General features: G+C 57.6%; 1 protein-coding gene across 1 annotated transcript in view; it reads right to left on the bottom strand.

Moving 5' to 3' along the window:
- Positions 1 to 5,311: 5,311 nt before the first annotated feature.
- P4HA3 (prolyl 4-hydroxylase, alpha polypeptide III) overlaps positions 5,312 to 19,976 on the bottom strand; it is a 14,901-nt gene continuing 236 nt past the window's right edge. The window contains exons 2-13 of the mRNA XM_014956119.1: positions 18,813 to 18,955; positions 18,254 to 18,474; positions 17,156 to 17,305; positions 17,014 to 17,065; positions 16,683 to 16,840; positions 16,428 to 16,604; positions 15,912 to 15,976; positions 15,595 to 15,754; positions 13,588 to 13,650; positions 13,220 to 13,288; positions 5,648 to 5,744; positions 5,312 to 5,472 (exon numbers count right to left, since the gene is read on the bottom strand). Of these exons, the coding sequence (XP_014811605.1) occupies positions 5,402 to 5,472; positions 5,648 to 5,744; positions 13,220 to 13,288; positions 13,588 to 13,650; positions 15,595 to 15,754; positions 15,912 to 15,976; positions 16,428 to 16,604; positions 16,683 to 16,840; positions 17,014 to 17,065; positions 17,156 to 17,305; positions 18,254 to 18,474; positions 18,813 to 18,955 (1,426 nt within the window). The 3' untranslated portion in view covers positions 5,312 to 5,401. The remainder of the gene's footprint in view (positions 5,473 to 5,647; positions 5,745 to 13,219; positions 13,289 to 13,587; positions 13,651 to 15,594; positions 15,755 to 15,911; positions 15,977 to 16,427; positions 16,605 to 16,682; positions 16,841 to 17,013; positions 17,066 to 17,155; positions 17,306 to 18,253; positions 18,475 to 18,812; positions 18,956 to 19,976) is intronic.

Genomic DNA, 19,976 nt, shown 5'->3' with positions numbered 1-19,976 from the left:
CACCAGGGCCCATTGCTGGCTCCTGGGCATCCTGTTGTCCACCAGGACTGCCAGGTCTTGCTCCTCAGAGCTGCTCTCCAGCAGGTCCCCCCCAACCTGTCCTGGTCCATGGGGTTATTCCTCCCCAGGTGCAGCACCCTACACCTGCCTTTGTTGAAGTTCATCAGGGACATATTTCGGTATCTCTCACTTAGAGAGACATATTTAGGACACTTTCTCACTTTTGTTCCAGTTGTTGGATTGAGGATTGGTGGAAACTTTCATGATGGAAAATCTCAAGGCTGGACAGGAGCAGAAGATGCCATTTGAGAGGCTGGTTTGTCGCAGGGTTCGCTTCTTAAATTTTTCACATCAGACCTAGGATGGGTTTGCCAGCTCCTGGGTTCTATGGAGGTTCCAGGAGCGTTGGGATTGTTGGAAAAAAGGTATTTCCAGTGTTGCCAAAATGGGGTAGTTTTACTTCAAATACAGATCCTGCCAAGGCAGAGCTCGGCTGCCCGTCTGGGTGATCCATAGGTACCGACACAGACACTGGGTGTTCAAATAGTTCCCAAACCACATTCCTATATGGAGCTTGCTTTTTATTTATTTTAAACCTTATCTTTTTTGTCTTCAGCCCATCCCGGTCCAGGTGGGAAGGGAGCGGGAGGCGATGCCAAGGCCAATTAAAAATACCGAGGTTAATTGCGGCTGGAGGTGACTCCACAGACTTCATCAGTGTCCTGTCACGTTCAACGGGGAGCTGGGTGAACTGGGGAGCACCCAGTAGGTGCTGGACCAAAGAGAGCAAACCGTTTTGTGCTGAGGTTCCAGGAGCGTTGGGATTGTTGGAAAAAAGGTATTTCCAGTGTTGCCAAAATGGGGTAGTTTTACTTCAAATACAGATCCTGCCAAGGCAGAGCTCGGCTGCCCGTCTGGGTGATCCATAGGTACCGACACAGACACTGGGTGTTCAAATAGTTCCCAAACCACATTCCTATATGGAGCTTGCTTTTTATTTATTTTAAACCTTATCTTTTTTGTCTTCAGCCCATCCCGGTCCAGGTGGGAAGGGAGCGGGAGGCGATGCCAAGGCCAATTAAAAATACCGAGGTTAATTGCGGCTGGAGGTGACTCCACAGACTTCATCAGTGTCCTGTCACGTTCAACGGGGAGCTGGGTGAACTGGGGAGCACCCAGTAGGTGCTGGACCAAAGAGAGCAAACCGTTTTGTGCTGATGTTCTCCACCTCCTGGACCCCAGTGTTGGTATTTCTCCTTCCCTTCCCTTTTATCTTGAAGGGCTTGGGAGGTGAGACCTTCAGAGGTGTCTGGTGGCCAGCCGTTCACTGGTTTGAACTGGTCCTCAACCCTCCTGAGAAAATGGCGACCAGCCGTTCACTGGTGAGAATATCTAGACCTTAGATCTTTAGGTAAAGTCAAAAAAATTGGTTTATGGGTTGCCATTTCCAAGAAAACTTGGCCATGGGGTGTCCTAACACCCATCTCTGAGCCTGGGGGCTCTGCTCACTCTGTCATATCCTTGATCCATCCGTTGGGCTGTGCAGTGTCCATCTCCACCTCCTGGACCCCAGTGTATTTAGAATCATAGAATCATAGAATGGTTTCTCCTCCCATTTTATCTTGAAGGGCTTGGGAGGTGAGACCTTCAGAGGTGTCTGGCGACCAGCCGTTCACTGGTTTGAACTGGTGCTCAACCCTCCTGAGAAAATGGCGACCAGCCGTTCACTGGTTTGAACTGGTGCTCAACCCTCCTGAGAAAATCTAGACCTTAGATCTTTAAGTAAAGTCAAAAAAATTGGTTTATGGGTTGCCATTTCCAAGAAAACTTGGCCATGGGGTGTCCTAACACCTGTCTCTGAGCCTGGGGGCTCCGTTCACTCTGTCGTATCCCATGGTTTCTCCTCCCATTTTATCTTGAAGGGCTTGGGAGGTGAGACCTTCAGAGGTGTCTGGCGACCAGCCGTTCACTGGTTTGAACTGGTGCTCAACCCTCCTGAGAAAATGGCGACCAGCCGTTCACTGGTTTGAACTGGTGCTCAACCCTCCGGAGAAAATCTAACCTTAGATCTTTAGGTAAAGTCAAAAAAATTGGTTTATGGGTTGCCATTTCCAAGAAAACTTGGCCGTGGGGTGTCCTAACACCCACCTCTGAGCCTGGGGGCTCCACTTGCTCTGTTGTATCCCTGATCCATCCGTTGGGCTGCGCCGTGTCCGTCCGGCATCCGAAATCTCCGGGATAACTCTTGGGTGATCTCTCCAAGCTTTGCTCCAGTTTAGACCAAGCTTTCCCAGTCCCTTTGGGGTGACCTCTTTCCACGGGCTGCTCTTTCCCAATGGAAAATACACGTGTGTGTGTGTGTGTGTGTCAGTTCTCTGCAGACCCCGCTCTGTGTCCCCTGTCAGCCTCGTGATCCATCCGTCGGGCTGCGCCGTGTCCGTCCGGCATCTGAAATCTCCGGGATAACTCTTGGGTGATCTCTCCAAGCTTTGCTCCAGTTTAGACCAAGCTTTCCCAGTCCCTTGGGGTGACCTCTTCCCACAGGCTGCTGTTTCCCAATGGAAAATACACGTGTGTGTGTGTGAGTGTGTCAGTTCTCTGCAGACCCCGCTCTGTGTCCCCTGTCAGCCTCGTCCCTCATGAGGTTCAACAAGGAAAAGTGCAGGATCCTGCACCTGGGGAAGAAAAATGTCAGGTACCAGTACAGGTTAGGGGTGGACCTGCTGGAGGCAACTACTGAAGAGAAAGATCTAGGGGTCCTGGTGGACAGTAAAATGACAATGAGTAAACAGTGTGCTCTTGCAGCCAGGAAGGCCAATGGTATCTTGGGTTGCATAGGGAAGAGTGTGGCCAGCAGGTCAAGGGAGGTCATTCTCCTCCTCTACTCTGCACTGGTGAGGCCACAACTGGAATCCTGCGTCCAGTTCTGGGCTCCCCAGTTCAAGAGGGACAGGGAACTACTGGAAAGAGTCCAGCGAAGGGCAACAAAGATGATTCAAGGATTGGAGCATCTCCCTTATGAGGAGAGACTGAGAGAGCTGGGACTCTTTAGTCTGGAGAAGAGAAGGCTGAGGGGAGACCTTATCAATGCCTACAAGTATCTCAAGGGAGGGTTGAAGGAGGAGGGAGCCAGACTCTTTTCAGTGGTTCCCAGTGAGAGGACGAGGGGCAACGGGCACAAGTTGGAACATAAGAGGTTCCACTCAAATATGAGGAGAAACTTCTTCACGGTGAGGGTGACGGAGCCCTGGAACAGGCTGCCCAGGGAGGGTGTGGAGTCCCCTTCTTTGGAGATTTTCAAGACCCGCCTGGATGCAGTCCTGAGTAACATGCTCTAGCTCTAGGCAATCCTGCTTCAGCAGGGGAGTGGGACTAGATGATCTCTATGGTCCCTTCCAACTCTAAAATTCAGTGAAATTCAGTGAAATATTCCCCCGTCCGTCCCTTCTCCGCGCTCCAGCCTTGGGGGGAGGGTGTTTTTAGCCACAGCTTTTGCTTTTTCCCCCTCCTCTCCCCCAGCCAGGGCTCCCACGTGTCCAGAAACATCTGAAAGTAATAAACCCCGGCTGTCACGGAACCCGTGCTGCCTCGGAGCCTCTGTTTTAGAGGGCTGGGAATGTTATCCCTGTCTGAAAAGTAGGAATTTGGGGAAATTTGCTCTGAAATTTTACATTCAAGCAGGGTTCAGGGCTCCTGTAGCATCCTCCTACGGCGGTGGGGGGGGGCTGGAGCCCTGTGCTCATTCTCCTCATCCCTAAATGTGGATGGCTTAATCCAGGGCTGGATAAACAGCCCCGGAGTGATAAATACACATTTTTGAACCCAAAATGAGCAGGAGAGCCTTGAGAGGGATATGCGTGGAGTTTTTATTCGCCTTCCCCAATTTTTGTTGTTTTCCTTTTATCTAGAGAGGTGATGGGGGGGACCTGGAGCCTCCCCAGGGTGCGGTACCCGCTGCCTCTCCATCCCGGGAGGATTTTAACGGCGTCCAAACCTCGCGGAGATCACAGAATCACAGAATCTTCTAGGTTGGAAGGGACCTTAAAGATCATCTTGTCCAACTGTCAACCTAACTGACAAAAATAGACACCCACACAACAAACAAGGAGCATCACCATCACTAAACCATACCTCCCAGCACTACATCAACCCGTCTTTTGAACACCTCCAGGGATGGGGCCTCAACCACCTCCCTGGGCAGCCCATTCCAATGGCTGATGACCCTTTCAGTGAAAAAATTTTTCCTAATATCCAGCCTGAACCTCCCCTGGTGCAACTTGAGGCCATTTCCTCTCGTCCTGTTGCCTGTGACTTGAGAAAAGAGACCGACCCCCACCTCTCTACACCCTCCTTTCAGGTAGTTGTAGAGAGCAATAAGGTCTCCCCTCAGCCTCCTCTTCTCCAGGCTGAAGAACCCCAGCTCCCTCAGCCTCTCCTCATCAGACTTATTCTCCAGACCCCTCACCAGCTTTGTCGCCCTTCTCTGGACCCGCTCCAGCACCTTGATGTCTTTTTTAATGAGGCTGGATGGAGTTGGGGAGTTTTTAAGTGGGGGGTGATGGTCTCCTCCTGCTTGATCCTGGCTTTATCCGGGCTGTCCCAGATCCTGAATGCCCGGGGAGAGTGGATCAGGTTCCCTGCCTGATCTCCAGCCGTTGCTGGAGATCCCTCTTCCCTTTTTTTTTGCCTTCCAGTCACGCAGGAGAAAAAAGGGAGCTTGTCTGCAGAGCCCCCCCGGGGGATCGGCCTTGGCACAAACATGGGCAGGCTGGGGGCCAGGGCGGCTGGAAGGCAGCAGCTTCCTTCTCCTTCCCACCCTTCTTGGGGTGCAGGGGAGAGGGGGAGAGCCCCCCGTGCTGTTGTTTGGGGAGAAAACGGAGTGTGGGGCTGCACAAAGGGGGCCCGAGATGCAGCCAGGCTTTGGGGGAGGTTTATTTGAGGAAGGAGAATGCCTTGAGAAGGCTCTGGGGCTCTATCGCCGATCCGTTCACTCTGAAGCCTACTGATTACGGCGGAAATGCTGTGTGTCACCAAATGCCAGTCCTTTTAATGGAGGGACTTTTCATTTAGGGCTGGAGGAGGACGTTGAGGGTACATTTAGGGTCCAGGCTGAAATTAGGGGTGGGTGGGGGACACAGATACCCCCCTGCCCTCCCCAAATCATCCCATCAGGTACCACACCGAGGTGTGATTCCACCAGACTCCAGTTTAGTGTCTTTTGACTTTATTTTCACCCCACAGCTCAGCGAGTGCCACCCCCCCCACCCCAGTAGCACCCCCCAGTAGCACCCCACGCCACTGCCACCCCCTGCCCTCCCTCCTCTTGCTGCAGCCTCGGGGACACGCTGCCCCGGGGTGGCTTTGTCACCCCTGGGTGCCATGTCCTCGTGGCCACGGCGGCTCAGTCTTGTGGGTCGGCGCTGCACGGCCTCCGAAACTCCTGCCCGTGCTCGTGGATCCACTTATTCGCCACTGGAAGGGACAAGGACAAGGACCCCCATCTGTCCCTGTCCCCTTGAACCCCCTCTCCGACCCTATAATCCAGGATTTTCTGGGTTCCTCTCGCCTCCCCCCCTCCCCAGCCCCAGAAGAGCTGCCCCTCCAACCCCCGTGGCACCCCAGGGTGACACCAGGCACCGTCTCTCACCCCACTTGTCCCCGGCCAGGACGGGGCAGCCGGCGTGTAGGGTGTCCCCGTCACCGTCCCCGTTCCTCCGTAGGTTCCACCAGAAGAGAGCTGCGTTCTGTGGAGCAGAGAGTGGGATGCCCCGGGGCTTGGTACCCCAAAAAAAAAGAGCCAGGAGCCCCAGAATTGGGGTTTGGAACCCCAAAAATAGAGCTGGGAGCTCTGGGTTGGGGTTTGGAACCCCAAAAACAGAGACAGAAACCCCAGAACTGGGGTTTGGAACCCCTAAAACAGAGCCAGGAACCCCAGAATTGGGGTTTGGAACCCCAAAATGGAGCTGGGAGTTCTAAGGTTGGGGTTGGAATCCCAAAATGGAGCTGGGAGCCCCAGAATTTGGGTTAGGAACCCCAAAAACAGAGCCAGGAACCCCAAAATGGAGGTGCGAGCCCCAGAATTGGCGTTTGGAACCCCAAAAACAGAGCCAGGAGCCCCAGAATTGGGGTTTGGAACCCCAAAAACAGGGCCAGAAGCCCTAGAATTGGGGTTTGGAACCCCAAAAACAGGGCCAGAAGCCCTAGAATTGGGGTTTGGAACCCCAAAAACAGGGCCAGAAGCCCTAGAATTGGGGTTTGGAACCCCAAAATGGAGCTGGGAGTTCTAAGGTTGGGGTTGGAATCCCAAAATGGAGCTGGGAGCCCCAGAATTTGGGTTAGGAACCCCAAAAACAGAGCCAGGAACCCCAAAATGGAGGTGCGAGCCCCAGAATTGGCGTTTGGAACCCCAAAAACAGAGCCAGGAGCCCCACCATTGGGGTTTAGAACCCCAAAAATGGAGCTGGGAGCCCCAGAATTCGGGTTTGGAAGCCCAAAATAGAGCTGGGAGCTCTGGGTTGGGGTTTGGAACCCCAAAAACAGGGCCAGAAGCCCCAGAATTGGGGTTTGGAACCCCAAAATGGAGCTGGGAGTTCTAAGGTTGGGGTTGGAATCCCAAAATGGAGCTGGGAGCCCCAGAATTTGGGTTAGGAACCCCAAAAACAGAGCCAGGAACCCCAAAATGGAGCTGCGAGCCCCAGAATTGGGGTTTGGAACCCCAAAAACAGAGCCAGGAGCCCCACCATTGGGGTTTAGAACCCCAAAAATGGAGCTGGGAGCCCCAGAATTCGGGTTTGGAAGCCCAAAATAGAGCTGGGAGCTCTGGGTTGGGGTTTGGAACCCCAAAAACAGGGCCAGAAGCCCCAGAATTGGGGTTTGGAACCCCAAAAACAGAGCCAGAAGCCCCAGAATTTGGGTTAGGAACCCCTGAAACAGAGCCAGGAGCCCCAGAATTTGGGTTAGGAACCCCAAAATGGAGCTGGGAGCCCCAGAATTGAGGTCTGCCCCCCCAAAAACAGAGCCAGGAGCCCCAGGGCAGGGGTTTGGAACCCCAAAATGGAGCTGGGAGCCTGGGGGTTGGGGTTTGACCCCCCAAAACACAGATGGGAGCCCCGGGGTTGGGGTTTGACCCCCCAAAACAGAGCCTGCAGCTCTAGGGTTGGGGTTTGGTTCTCCTCAAAGGGAGCCAGGACCCCCAAGGTGGGGGTTTGGAACCCCAAAATGGAGCTGGGAGCCTGGGGTTGAGGCTTGGCACCCCCAAAATAGACCTGGGAGCCCTGGACCCAAAAACAGGGCCAGAAGCCCCAGAATTGGGGTTTGGAACCCCAAAAACAGAGCCAGAAGCCCCAGAATTTGGGTTAGGAACCCCTGAAACAGAGCCAGGAGCCCCAGAATTTGGGTTAGGAACCCCAAAATGGAGCTGGGAGCCCCAGGGTTGAGGTCTGCCCCCCCTAAAACAGAGCCAGGAGCCCCAGGGCAGGGGTTTGGAACCCCAAAATGGAGCTGGGAGCCTGGGGGTTGGGGTTTGACCCCCCAAAACACAGATGGGAGCCCCGGGGTTGGGGTTTGACCCCCCAAAACAGAGCCTGCAGCTCTAGGGTTGGGGTTTGGTTCTCCTCAAAGGGAGCCAAGAGCCCCAAGGTGGGGGTTTGACACCCCCAAAACAGATCAGGGAGCCCCAGAGTTGGGGTTTGGTACCCCAAAACAGCTCAGGGAGCCCCGGGCTTGGAGTTTGACCCCCCAAAACACAGATGGGAGCTCCGGATTGGGGTTTGGCCCCACAAAACAGAGCCTGCAGCTCTAGGGTTGAGGTTTGGTTCTCCTCAAAGGGAGCCAGGACCCCCAAGGTGGGGGTTTGGAACCCCAAAATGGAGCTGGGAGCCTGGGGTTGAGGCTTGGCACCCCCAAAATAGACCTGGGAGCCCTGGATTGAGGTTTGACCCCCCAAAACACAGATGGGAGCCCTGGGGTTGGGGTTTGGCCCCCCAAAACAGAGCCTGCAGCTCTAGGGTTGGGGTTTGGTTCTCCTCGAAGGGACCCAAGAGCCCCAGGGTTGGGGGTTGGCACCCCCAAAACAGATCAGGGAGCCCCAGGGTTGGGGTTTCACCCCCCAAAACATGGATGGGAGCCCCGGGGTTGGGGTTTGGCCCCCAAAACAGGGCCTGTAGCTCTAGGGTTGGGGTTTGATTCTCCTCAGAGGGAGACAGGAGCCCCAAGGTGGGGGTTTGGCACCCCCAAAACAGATCAGAGAGTCCTGGAGTTGGGGTTTGACCCCCCAAAACAGAGCCTGCAGCTCTAGGGTTGAGGTTTGGTTCTCCTCGAAGGGACCCAAGAGCCCCAGGGTTGGGGGTTGGCACCCCCAAAACATATCAGGGAGCCCCGGGGCTGGGGTTTGACCCCCCAAAACAGATCAGGGAGCCCCAGGGTTGGGGTTTCACCCCCCAAAACATGGATGGGAGCCCCGGGGTTGGGGTTTGGCCCCCAAAACAGGGCCTGTAGCTCTAGGGTTGGGGTTTGATTCTCCTCAGAGGGAGACAGGAGCCCCAAGGTGGGGGTTTGGCACCCCCAAAACAGATCAGAGAGTCCTGGAGTTGGGGTTTGACCCCCCAAAACAGAGCCTGCAGCTCTAGGGTTGAGGTTTGGTTCTCCTCGAAGGGACCCAAGAGCCCCAGGGTTGGGGGTTGGCACCCCCAAAACATATCAGGGAGCCCCGGGGCTGGGGTTTGACCCCCCAAAACAGATCAGGGAGCCCTGGGGTTGGGGTTTCACCCCCCAAAACACAGATGGGAGCCCCGGGGTTGGGGTTTGGCCCCCAAAACAGGGCCTGCAGCTCTAGGGTTGGGGTTTGGTTCTCCTCAGAGGGAGACAGGAGCCCCGGGGTTGGGGTTTGCCCCCCAAAACAGAGCCTGCAGCTCTAGGGTTGGGGTTTGGTTCTCCTCAAAGGGAGCCAAGAGCCCCAAGGTGGGGGTTTGACACCCCCAAAACAGATCAGGGAGCCCCAGAGTTGGGGTTTGGTACCCCAAAACAGCTCAGGGAGCCCCGGGCTTGGAGTTTGACCCCCCAAAACACAGATGGGAGCTCCGGATTGGGGTTTGGCCCCACAAAACAGAGCCTGCAGCTCTAGGGTTGAGGTTTGGTTCTCCTCAAAGGGAGCCAGGACCCCCAAGGTGGGGGTTTGGAACCCCAAAATGGAGCTGGGAGCCTGGGGTTGAGGCTAAATAGAGCTGGGAGCTCTGGGTTGGGGTTTGGAACCCCAAAAACAGGGCCAGAAGCCCCAGAATTGGGGTTTGGAACCCCAAAAACAGAGCCAGAAGCCCCAGAATTTGGGTTAGGAACCCCTGAAACAGAGCCAGGAGCCCCAGAATTTGGGTTAGGAACCCCAAAATGGAGCTGGGAGCCCCAGGGTTGAGGTCTGCCCCCCCTAAAACAGAGCCAGGAGCCCCAGGGCAGGGGTTTGGAACCCCAAAATGGAGCTGGGAGCCTGGGGGTTGGGGTTTGACCCCCCAAAACACAGATGGGAGCCCCGGGGTTGGGGTTTGACCCCCCAAAACAGAGCCTGCAGCTCTAGGGTTGGGGTTTGGTTCTCCTCAAAGGGAGCCAAGAGCCCCAAGGTGGGGGTTTGACACCCCCAAAACAGATCAGGGAGCCCCAGAGTTGGGGTTTGGTACCCCAAAACAGCTCAGGGAGCCCCGGGCTTGGAGTTTGACCCCCCAAAACACAGATGGGAGCTCCGGATTGGGGTTTGGCCCCACAAAACAGAGCCTGCAGCTCTAGGGTTGAGGTTTGGTTCTCCTCAAAGGGAGCCAGGACCCCCAAGGTGGGGGTTTGGAACCCCAAAATGGAGCTGGGAGCCTGGGGTTGAGGCTTGGCACCCCCAAAATAGACCTGGGAGCCCTGGATTGAGGTTTGACCCCCCAAAACACAGATGGGAGCCCTGGGGTTGGGGTTTGGCCCCCCAAAACAGAGCCTGCAGCTCTAGGGTTGGGGTTTGGTTCTCCTCGAAGGGACCCAAGAGCCCCAGGGTTGGGGGTTGGCACCCCCAAAACAGATCAGGGAGCCCCAGGGTTGGGGTTTCACCCCCCAAAACATGGATGGGAGCCCCGGGGTTGGGGTTTGGCCCCCAAAACAGGGCCTGTAGCTCTAGGGTTGGGGTTTGATTCTCCTCAGAGGGAGACAGGAGCCCCAAGGTGGGGGTTTGGCACCCCCAAAACAGATCAGAGAGTCCTGGAGTTGGGGTTTGACCCCCCAAAACAGAGCCTGCAGCTCTAGGGTTGAGGTTTGGTTCTCCTCGAAGGGACCCAAGAGCCCCAGGGTTGGGGGTTGGCACCCCCAAAACATATCAGGGAGCCCCGGGGCTGGGGTTTGACCCCCCAAAACAGATCAGGGAGCCCTGGGGTTGGGGTTTCACCCCCCAAAACACAGATGGGAGCCCCGGGGTTGGGGTTTGGCCCCCAAAACAGGGCCTGCAGCTCTAGGGTTGGGGTTTGGTTCTCCTCAGAGGGAGACAGGAGCCCCGGGGTTGGGGTTTGCCCCCCAAAACAGAGCCTGCAGCTCTAGGGTTGGGGTTTGGTTCTCCTCAGAGGGAGACAGGAGCCCCGGGGTTGGGGTTTGCCCCCCAAAACAGAGCCTGCAGCTCTAGGGTTGGGGTTTGGTTCTCCTCAGAGGGAGACAGGAGCCCCGGGGTTGGGGTTTGCCCCCCAAAACAGAGCCTGCAGCTCTAGGGTTGGGGTTTGGTTCTCCTCAGAGGGAGACAGGAGCCCCGGGGTTGGGGTTTGCCCCCCAAAACAGAGCCTGCAGCTCTAGGGTTGGGGTTTGGTTCTCCTCAAAGGGTGCCAGGACCCCCAAGGTGGGGGTTTGGCACCCCCAAAACAGATCAGAGAGTCCTGGAGTTGGGGTTTGACCCCCCAAAACATAGATGGAAGCCCCGGGGTTGGGGTTTGACCCCCCAAAACATAGATGGAAGCCCCGGGGTTGGGGTTTGACCCCCCAAAACATAGATGGAAGCCCCGGGGTTGGGGTTTGACCCCCCAAAACATAGATGGAAGCCCCGGGGTTGGGGTTTGACCCCCCAAAACATAGATGGAAGCCCCGGGGTTGGGGTTTGACCCCCCAAAACATAGATGGAAGCCCCGGGGTTGGGGTTTGACCCCCCAAAACATAGATGGAAGCCCCGGGGTTGGGGTTTGACCCCCCAAAACATAGATGGAAGCCCCGGGGTTGGGGTTTGACCCCCCAAAACATAGATGGAAGCCCCGGGGTTGGGGTTTGACCCCCCAAAACATAGATGGAAGCCCCGGGGTTGGGGTTTGACCCCCCAAAACATAGATGGAAGCCCCGGGGTTGGGGTTTGACCCCCCAAAACATAGATGGAAGCCCCGGGGTTGGGGTTTGACCCCCCAAAACATAGATGGAAGCCCCGGGGTTGGGGTTTGACCCCCCAAAACATAGATGGAAGCCCCGGGGTTGGGGTTTGACCCCCCGAAACACAGATGGGAGCCCCGGGGTTGGGGTTTGACCACCCAAAACATAGATGGAAGCCCCGGGGTTGGGGTTTGCCCCCCCAAAACAGAGCCTGCAGCTCAAGGGTTGGGGTTTGGTTCTCCTCAAAGGGAGCAAACACCCCCAAGGTGGGGGTTTGGCACCCCCAAAACAGATCAGAGAGTCCTGGAGTTGGGGTTTGACCCCCCAAAACAGAGCCTGCAGCTCTAGGGTTGAGGTTTGGTTCTCCTCGAAGGGACCCAAGAGCCCCAGGGTTGGGGGTTGGCACCCCCAAAACATATCAGGGAGCCCCGGGGCTGGGGTTTGACCCCCCAAAACAGATCAGGGAGCCCTGGGGTTGGGGTTTCACCCCCCAAAACACAGATGGGAGCCCCGGGGTTGGGGTTTGGCCCCCAAAACAGGGCCTGCAGCTCTAGGGTTGGGGTTTGGTTCTCCTCAGAGGGAGACAGGAGCCCCGGGGTTGGGGTTTGCCCCCCAAAACAGAGCCTGCAGCTCTAGGGTTGGGGTTTGGTTCTCCTCAAAGGGAGCCAGGACCCCCAAGGTGGGGGTTTGACACCCCCAAAATAGATCAGAGAGCCCCGGGGTTGGGGTTTGACCCCCCAAAACACAGATGGGAGCCCCGGGGTTGGGGTTTGGCCCCCCAAAACAGAGCCTGCAGCTCTAGGGTTGGGGTTTGGTTCTCCTCGAAGGGACCCAAGAGCCCCAGGGTTGGGGTTTGGCACCCCCAAAATAGACCTGGGAGCCCCGAATTGGGGTTTGACCCCCCAAAACACAGATGGGAGCCCCGGGGTTGGGGTTTGACCACCCAAAACATAGATGGAAGCCCCGGGGTTGGGGTTTGCCCCCCCAAAACAGAGCCTGCAGCTCAAGGGTTGGGGTTTGGTTCTCCTCAAAGGGAGCAAACACCCCCAAGGTGGGGGTTTGGCACCCCAAAACAGCTCAGAGAGTCCCGGGGTTGGGGTTTGGTACCCCAAAATAGACCTGGGAGCCCTGGGGTTTGACCCCCCAAAACAGAGCCTGCAGCTCTAGGGTTGGGGTTTGGTTCTCGTCGAAGGGAGCCAGGAGCCCCAAGGTGGGGGTTTGACACCCCCAAAATAGACCTGGGAGCCCCGGGGTTGGGGTTTGGCCCCCCAAAACAGGGCCTGCAGCTCTAGGGTTGGGGTTTGGTTCTCCTCAGAGGGAGCCAGGAGCCCCAGGGTTGAGGTTTGGCACCCCCAAAATAGACCTGGGAGCCCCGGGGTTGGGGTTTGGCCCCCCAAAACAGAGCCTGCAACTCTAGGGTTGGGGTTGGGTTCTCCTCAAAGGGAGCCAGGACCCCCAAGGCAGGGGTTTGACACCCCAAAACATGGATGGGAGCCTGGGGGTTGGGGTTTGGCCCCCCAAAACAGAGCCTGCAGCTCTAGGGTTGGGGTTTGGTTCTCCTCAAAGGGAGCAAGGACCTCCAAGGTGGGGGTTTGGCACCCCCAAAACATGGATGGAAGCCCTGGATTGGGGTTTGATGCCCCAAAACACAGATGGGAGCCCTGGGGTTGGGGTTTGCCCCCCAAAACAGAGCCTGCAGCTCTAGGGTTGGGGTTTGGTTCTCCTCAAAGGGAGCCAGGAGCCCCAGGGTTTGGGTTTGGCACCCCCAAAACAGATCAGACCATGAGTCCCTGCAGGAGATGAGACACAGCAGCGTCCCCCACCCCAACTTGTGGGGGGAGGTCGTGTGGGTCTCCCTCACCTTAACCACGGGCACGCTGAAGTTGGCGTAGACGAAGGCGGTGGAACCTCCGGCTTCCACCGCGCTCAGCTGGGAAAAGGAGCAAAAAAGATGAGCCATGGCCCCTCTTCTCCTCCCCCCACCTCTGATGGGACCACTTTGCAATGGGGAAATTGAGGCACAGAACCTCCCTTGGTGTCCCCCCCGTCCCCAATGTGTCCCCTTGCTGGGACACATGCTCTTAAATACTCTGCAGATGGTCATTTAACACCCCACCGTGGTCAGATTTAAGGCTGTCCTCACCCATCTCAAACCTTGTTCACTCTGAACCCTACTGATGACCAGTCTCTCTCTCTAGGCCCAGAAATTAAGAGGGGGGACACACTTACGTAGATCATGACGGTGGCGATCCTGTTGCCTGACTTCATTCTGTAAAGGGGGCTCTTCCTGGACTGCCCCAAGAGCGAGGAGGTGGGGACAGTCAGTCCCATCTGCCACAGCTCCGTCTGGAGGTACCTCACGCCCAACCAGAGCTGGTGGCTCTGAGCTGTCCCCAGGGAAAACCTCTCCCTCTCCCTTCTTGTCTTTCCTCCCCCCTCTTCCTTCCTTCCCTTTCCAGGAACATCCCAGGAACCATCCCAGGGATCACCGTGGGGCCACCCCCAGGGACCTACCCCCAGGCAACCATCTCAGAGCATCACCCCAGGGTCCACCTCCAAGAACATCTGAGGGACCATCCCAGTGATCACCGTGGGGCCACCCCCAGGGACCCATCCCCAGGTAACCATCCCAGGAGCATCAAGGGCATCACCCCAGGGTCCATCTCCAAGAACATCTGAGGGACCAGCCCAGAGACCACCCTAGGAACCACCCCAGGAACCACCCCAAGGTCCATCTCCAGGGACATATGAGGAACTATCCCAGAGACCATCTTGGGAACCACCCCAAGGACCACACCAGGGATACACCCCCCCGACCCAGGCACCATCCCAGAGGTCACCCCAGGGTCCACCTCCAGGAACAGCTGAGGGACCAGCCCAGATACCACCCTAGGAACCACCCCAGGAACCACCCCAAGGTCCATCTCCAGGGACATATGAGGAACTATCCCAGAGACCATCTTGGGAACCACCCCAAGGACCACACCAGGGATACACCCCCTGGCCCAGGCACCATCCCAGAGCTCACCCCAGGGTCCACCTCCAGGAACAGCTGAGGGACCAGCCCACAGACCACCCTAGGAACCACCCCAGGAACCACCCCAGGGTCCATCTCCAGGGACATATGAGGAATTATCCCAGAGACCGTCTTGAGAACCACCCCAAGGACCACACCAGGCCCACCCCAAGGTCCATCTCCAGGGACATATGAGGAACTATCCCAGAGACCATCTTGAGAACCACCCCAAGGACCACCCCAGGGATACACCCCCTGGCCCAGGCACCATCGCAGAGATCACCCCAGGGTCCACCTCCAGGGACATATGAGGAATTATTCCAGAGACCATCTTGGGAACCACCCCAAGGACACAGTCCCCTTGGGCACCAGCCCAGAGACCACCCTAGGAACCACCCCAGGAACCACCCCATGGGCCATCTCCAGGGACAGATGAGGAATTATCCCAGAGGCCATCTTGAGAACCACCCCAAGGACCACCCCAGGGATACCCCCCCTGGCCCAGGCACCATCGCAGAGATCACCCCAGGGTCCACCTCCAGGAACAGCTGAGGGACCAGCCCAGAGACCACCCTAGGAACCACCCCAGGAACCACCCCATGGGCCATCTCCAGGGACAGATGAGGAATTATCCCAGAGGCCATCTTGAGAACCACCCCAAGGACCACCCCAGGGATACCCCCCCTGGCCCAGGCACCATCGCAGAGATCACCCCAGGGTCCACCTCCAGGAACAGCTGAGGGACCAGCCCAGAGACCACCCTAGGAACCACCCCAGGAACCACCCCATGGGCCATCTCCAGGGACAGATGAGGAATTATCCCAGAGGCCATCTTGAGAACCACCCCAAGGACCACCCCAGGGATACCCCCCCTGGCCCAGGCACCATCGCAGAGATCACCCCAGGGTCCACCTCCAGGAACAGCTGAGGGACCAGCCCAGAGACCACCCTAGGAACCACCCCAGGAACCACCCCAAGGTCCAGCTCCAGGGACATATGAGGAATTATTCCAGAGACCATCTTGGGAACCACCCCAAGGACACAGTCCCCTTGGGCACCAGCCCAGAGACCACCCCAAAGACTACCTCAGGGACCACCCCAGGGACCACCCTGGTGACCATCTGAGAGAGCACCCCCTGAACCACCCCAGGTTCCCCTCAAGGCCCATCCCAAGAGCACCACAAGAACCACCCTGGGCACCACCCAAGCAGCTCCCTGACCGTGGCGTGGTCGAAGTGTGGCTCGTAGTGGCCTCCCAACCCGTAGTTGACCACCTGCAGGTACTCGGCGTAGGGTGGCCGCAGGTCCAGGCCGGTGACAGCGGCGATGCGCTGCTCCAAGGCCCGCACCACCGGATCAGCAGTGTCCTTCAGCCAGGCGCTGTGGGAGCACCCCACCTTCAGCCCCCCCAGGTTCACATGTGGCTGGGTGTGGAGGACCCAGGCCACCCCAGCATGGCTTCACTGCCACCTTGGTGGTGGCAATGGGGCCACAGTGGTCCCACTGGTTGGGGGACAAGGAAGGGGGTGGCTACTACCTCTTGCTTATCCGGTATTCGGCTTTCTGCTGCTTCTCCCCAGAGGCGACCACGGACCTCTGCAGCTGGAGGACACATGGTGGGAGGGTATGTTGCTGCAGATGGAGACCCCAACACCAAGCAGGGACCCCCCCCCACTGAAATTGGTTGAAATTGGTGGGTTTATACCAGCTGGTTACCAAACATCCCCACCTCAAGATGTCCCACCAGGGTGATGGAACCAGTGATAAAAGTTGGATCCAACACAGTTGGGTGTCACCAAGTCAAACCTGGCTTGGAAGGAGTTTAGGTGCATGCATAGACCTGGTTTCTCCCCAAAATCTCTTGGGGGGCTCAGATGGAGCTAAGCTGGGCTCACCCCCCCACCACCAGGGTCTTGCTTGCAGAAGACTTTGGCTAAGCCCTGCCTTAAAACCCCTCTTATCTCTACATCCTCAGGGGGGTCCAACCTGGACCACTAGCTCTTGGGGCACCCTCCTCCACCTCAGGGACATCCCCGGGATGGGGATGGCTCACCCAGGGCCCTGCCAACCCCTTGATGGTCTCAGCTTCGGCGTCGCTGATGAAATCGTGGTACAAAGCCACGTAGGGTTGGATCCAGACCATCTCCTTCTTGGCAGGTTGGAGAAGGAGGTAGGGGTTGCCGTTGGTCTCGTAGGAACAGCCGAGGTGTGGAAGATGCTCCGGGGCTGGCTGGAGAAGACCAAGGAGGGTGTGAGATGGGGGACAGTGATTGGGTGGGGGACCATGGCACCCTTCTGACAGTCCCACCTGCCCCCTCGGGCGCTGGCACAGCTCCTCGTAGGCGTCACGGCTCTGCAGGCGGGTGCCGTTGGGGCGTTGGAGGGGTCCAACCTTCGCCACTGTCCCCATCTCCAGCAGCTTCTTGTACTTGGCCACGTTCCTCACCACCCTTTGATTACTGGGGTCTGCCGGAGATGTGGTGTCACCCAAAACACCACGTCCCCATCACCCCCCTGATGAGAATTACCCCATGTGGGGGCAAGAAAGGGGGTGAAGGAGGCTGGTGCCATACAGAGGTGGTGGGGACACCCCAAAACCTCTCTCCTCCTCCTCCTGCTTCTGAGGTTGCCCCACGTACCGTAATGGAGAAACTCCCTGGAGAGGCTCAAGGCATGGGAGATGTTTCCAGCCTGGATGGGGGGAGCGGAGAACCCATGAAGATCCCCTTGCCCATGGTTCAGCTCCACCAGGCACTGAGGTGGTAGGACTCACGGCCGTACCATGAAGTAGGAGAAGGCGAGATGATCCAGAGCATCCTCCAGGCTGCTCCGGTCCTCGGGGTTCCAGTTGCCGTAGGAGAGACGGAAGAGGTCGACGGCCTCCTCCAGCCACGCGATGGAGTGGTAGTAGTCACCCGTGTCATAGGCCACCTGCGAGACAGCACACCACCCAGGCCCACCGGCTGGACCAACCTGGCCTGCATCCCATCCCCACCTTGTCCCATCCCATCCCCATCTTCTTCTCATCCCATCCTCTCTCCATGAGCACCTTCATCCCAATTCCACTCCTGTGCCCTCCCATCCTGTCCCTACTCTCTCATCCTGTCCTAGCCCACCTCCATCCCATCCCACCTCCATCCCATCCCCATCCCATGTCCTCCCAACCCATTGCAATTCTCATCCATCCTGTTCCATCACATCCTGTCGCTTTCCTATCCCCATCTCCATTCCCTCCCACCCTGTCCCATCTCTTCTTTTCCTGTCCCATCCCCATCCATCCTGCTCCATCTCCATCTGCACCTCCACTTCCACCTCCATCTCACGCCATCCCATCCTGTCCCATCTGCTCCTTTCCTTCTCCCACTCCCATCCCCATCCATCCTGCTCCAACCCCATCTCCATCTCCAACCCCATCTCCATCTCCATCATCTCCATCTGCACCTCCACTTACACTTCCATTTCACGCCATCCCATGCCATCTTCTTCCATCTCTTCCCATCCCACCCCACCCTATCCCATCCTAACCCACACTCTGACACTCCATCCCAGCTCCGCCGTGACACTCAGAGGACTCTGCCCTCAACAAAAACCTCTATCAAAGCGCCCAAGTCCCCTCCCAGGGATTTACGGACCCACTTTTACCCGCAGATGGGACCCAACTCAATACCCTACTGGGTTGCTGGGGCAGGAGGTCTCCCCCAGGCCACCAGCTCAGGTCTTCCCAAGCCACGAAGCAGCAAGAAGCCCCGTTATTTGGGTGAGAACCAAGAGGTCATGGCAGGTGGGAGTCAGAAGGGCCCTCAACCCAACATCTAACCCTCCAGAAGCACCACCCCAGCCTGGAAAGGCTTTGTGGGACCTGATGGGTTTCACCCTCACCTTGCCCACGTGGAAGCAGTCATCGGCAGAGAGGGAGACACGCCGACCGGGGCTGTAGAGGGGTGGCCGGCCGGCACCGGTTCGCTGGAAGACTCCGTTGGCCATGCCCTTGACACTGAGGGCGTAGACGTCCTGCAGCCGCATCAGTGCCCGGGCAGCCCCGTCCAGGTCTTCAGCTCCAGGCAGCTCCTGCTCCACCTCCTTGAAGCCGGCATGGAGTGCTGAGGGCCAGTAATGGGGTGCATGGAGGGGGATTAATGTACTTTTGGGGTGCAATCACACTTATCAGCCCTTCTTCAAACCCAGGGAAACCACATGCTGCTTCTCCACCCATTCTCCTGCTCCTCCACCCATTCTCCAGCTCCACCACCAGTTCTCCTGCTCCTCCAACCATTCTCCAGCTCCGCCACCAGTTCTCCTGCTCCTCCACCCATTTTCCAGCTCCACCACCAGTTCTCCTGCTCCTCCAACCATTCCCATGCTACTCCACCTGGTCCCCATCACCTCCTGGCTCTCCCCAGATGACAGAGAGGGCACGTGGCTCAGCATCCCACCGTACCCTGGATGTTCTCAGTGGCCTCGTTGCTGTAGATGATGTTGGGCCAGTCAGAGTGGAGGCGCTTGATGAGGCTGAAGGCCAGCAAGGGGTTGTCCACTGAGGCCTTGGGGTCCTGGTGCAGGGCCTGGACCTTCTCATAAAACCTACAAGGTGACACTTTAAGTGATGCCCCTGGGTGGTGACACCCCAGGTGGTGGGGTCTGAGCCCCCCCATAGTTGGGCAGCTTTGCCCCAGCAACCACTTTTTGGCCAAGCCAGAGGTGGGGAAACCTCCATCAAAGGTGAGTAGACCCCATCCCTGGTGGATACATGGGGATGGCCCGTTCCTTGGGGATCCTGTGACCCACATCCCTGCTCCCCACTTTGTGGCCAAGCCAGAGGTGGGGAAACCTCCATCAAAGGTGAGTAGACCCCATCCCTGGTGGATACATGGGGATGGCCCGTTCCTTGGGGATCCTGTGACCCACATCCCTGGTCCCCACTTTTTGGCCAAGCCAGAGGTGGAGAAACCTCCATCAAAGGTGAGTAGACCCCATCCCTGGTGGGTATGTGGGGATGGCCCATTCCTTGGGGATCCTGTGACCCACATCCCTGGTCCCCACTTTTTTGGCCAAGCCAGAGGTGGAGAAACCTCCATCAAAGGCGAGTAGACCCCATCCCTGGTGGGTACGTGGGGATGGCCCGTTCCTTGGGGATCCTGTGACCCACATCCCTGGTCCCCACTTTTTTGGCCAAGCCAGAGGTGGAGAAACCTCCATCAAAGGCGAGTAGACCCCATCCCTGGTGGGTACGTGGGGATGGCCCGTTCCTTGGGGATCCTGTGACCCACATCCCTGGTCCCCACTTTTTGGCCAAGCCAGAGGTGGAGAAACCCCCATCAAAGGTGAGTAGACCCCATCCCTGGTGGGTATGTGGGGATGGCCCATTCCTTGGGGATCCTGTGACCCCGCTCCCCAGCCCAGGGTTGGGGGGGGTACAACATCCCTGGGGGGGTGTGGGCAGTGTCTAGGCTGTTCTCCTCACCACCACCCCCCCCCAAACACCCCAACCTCCTCTTTAGCAACACCCCCAAAAATTGGGTGCTGGGGGAGGGTTGTGGGCTGGATTAACCCCCCCCTTCCCAGCCAGGGCGGCACCTCCCCTTGGTGAATATGGGTGCCTGGA

This window comes from Calidris pugnax, unplaced genomic scaffold (genome assembly GCF_001431845.1).
Source record: "Calidris pugnax isolate Ruff unplaced genomic scaffold, ASM143184v1 scaffold257, whole genome shotgun sequence".
Lineage (NCBI taxonomy): Eukaryota > Metazoa > Chordata > Aves > Charadriiformes > Scolopacidae > Calidris > Calidris pugnax.
The sequence above is the reverse complement of the archived record's forward strand: the minus strand, read 5'-3'. Positions and strand labels throughout refer to the sequence as shown.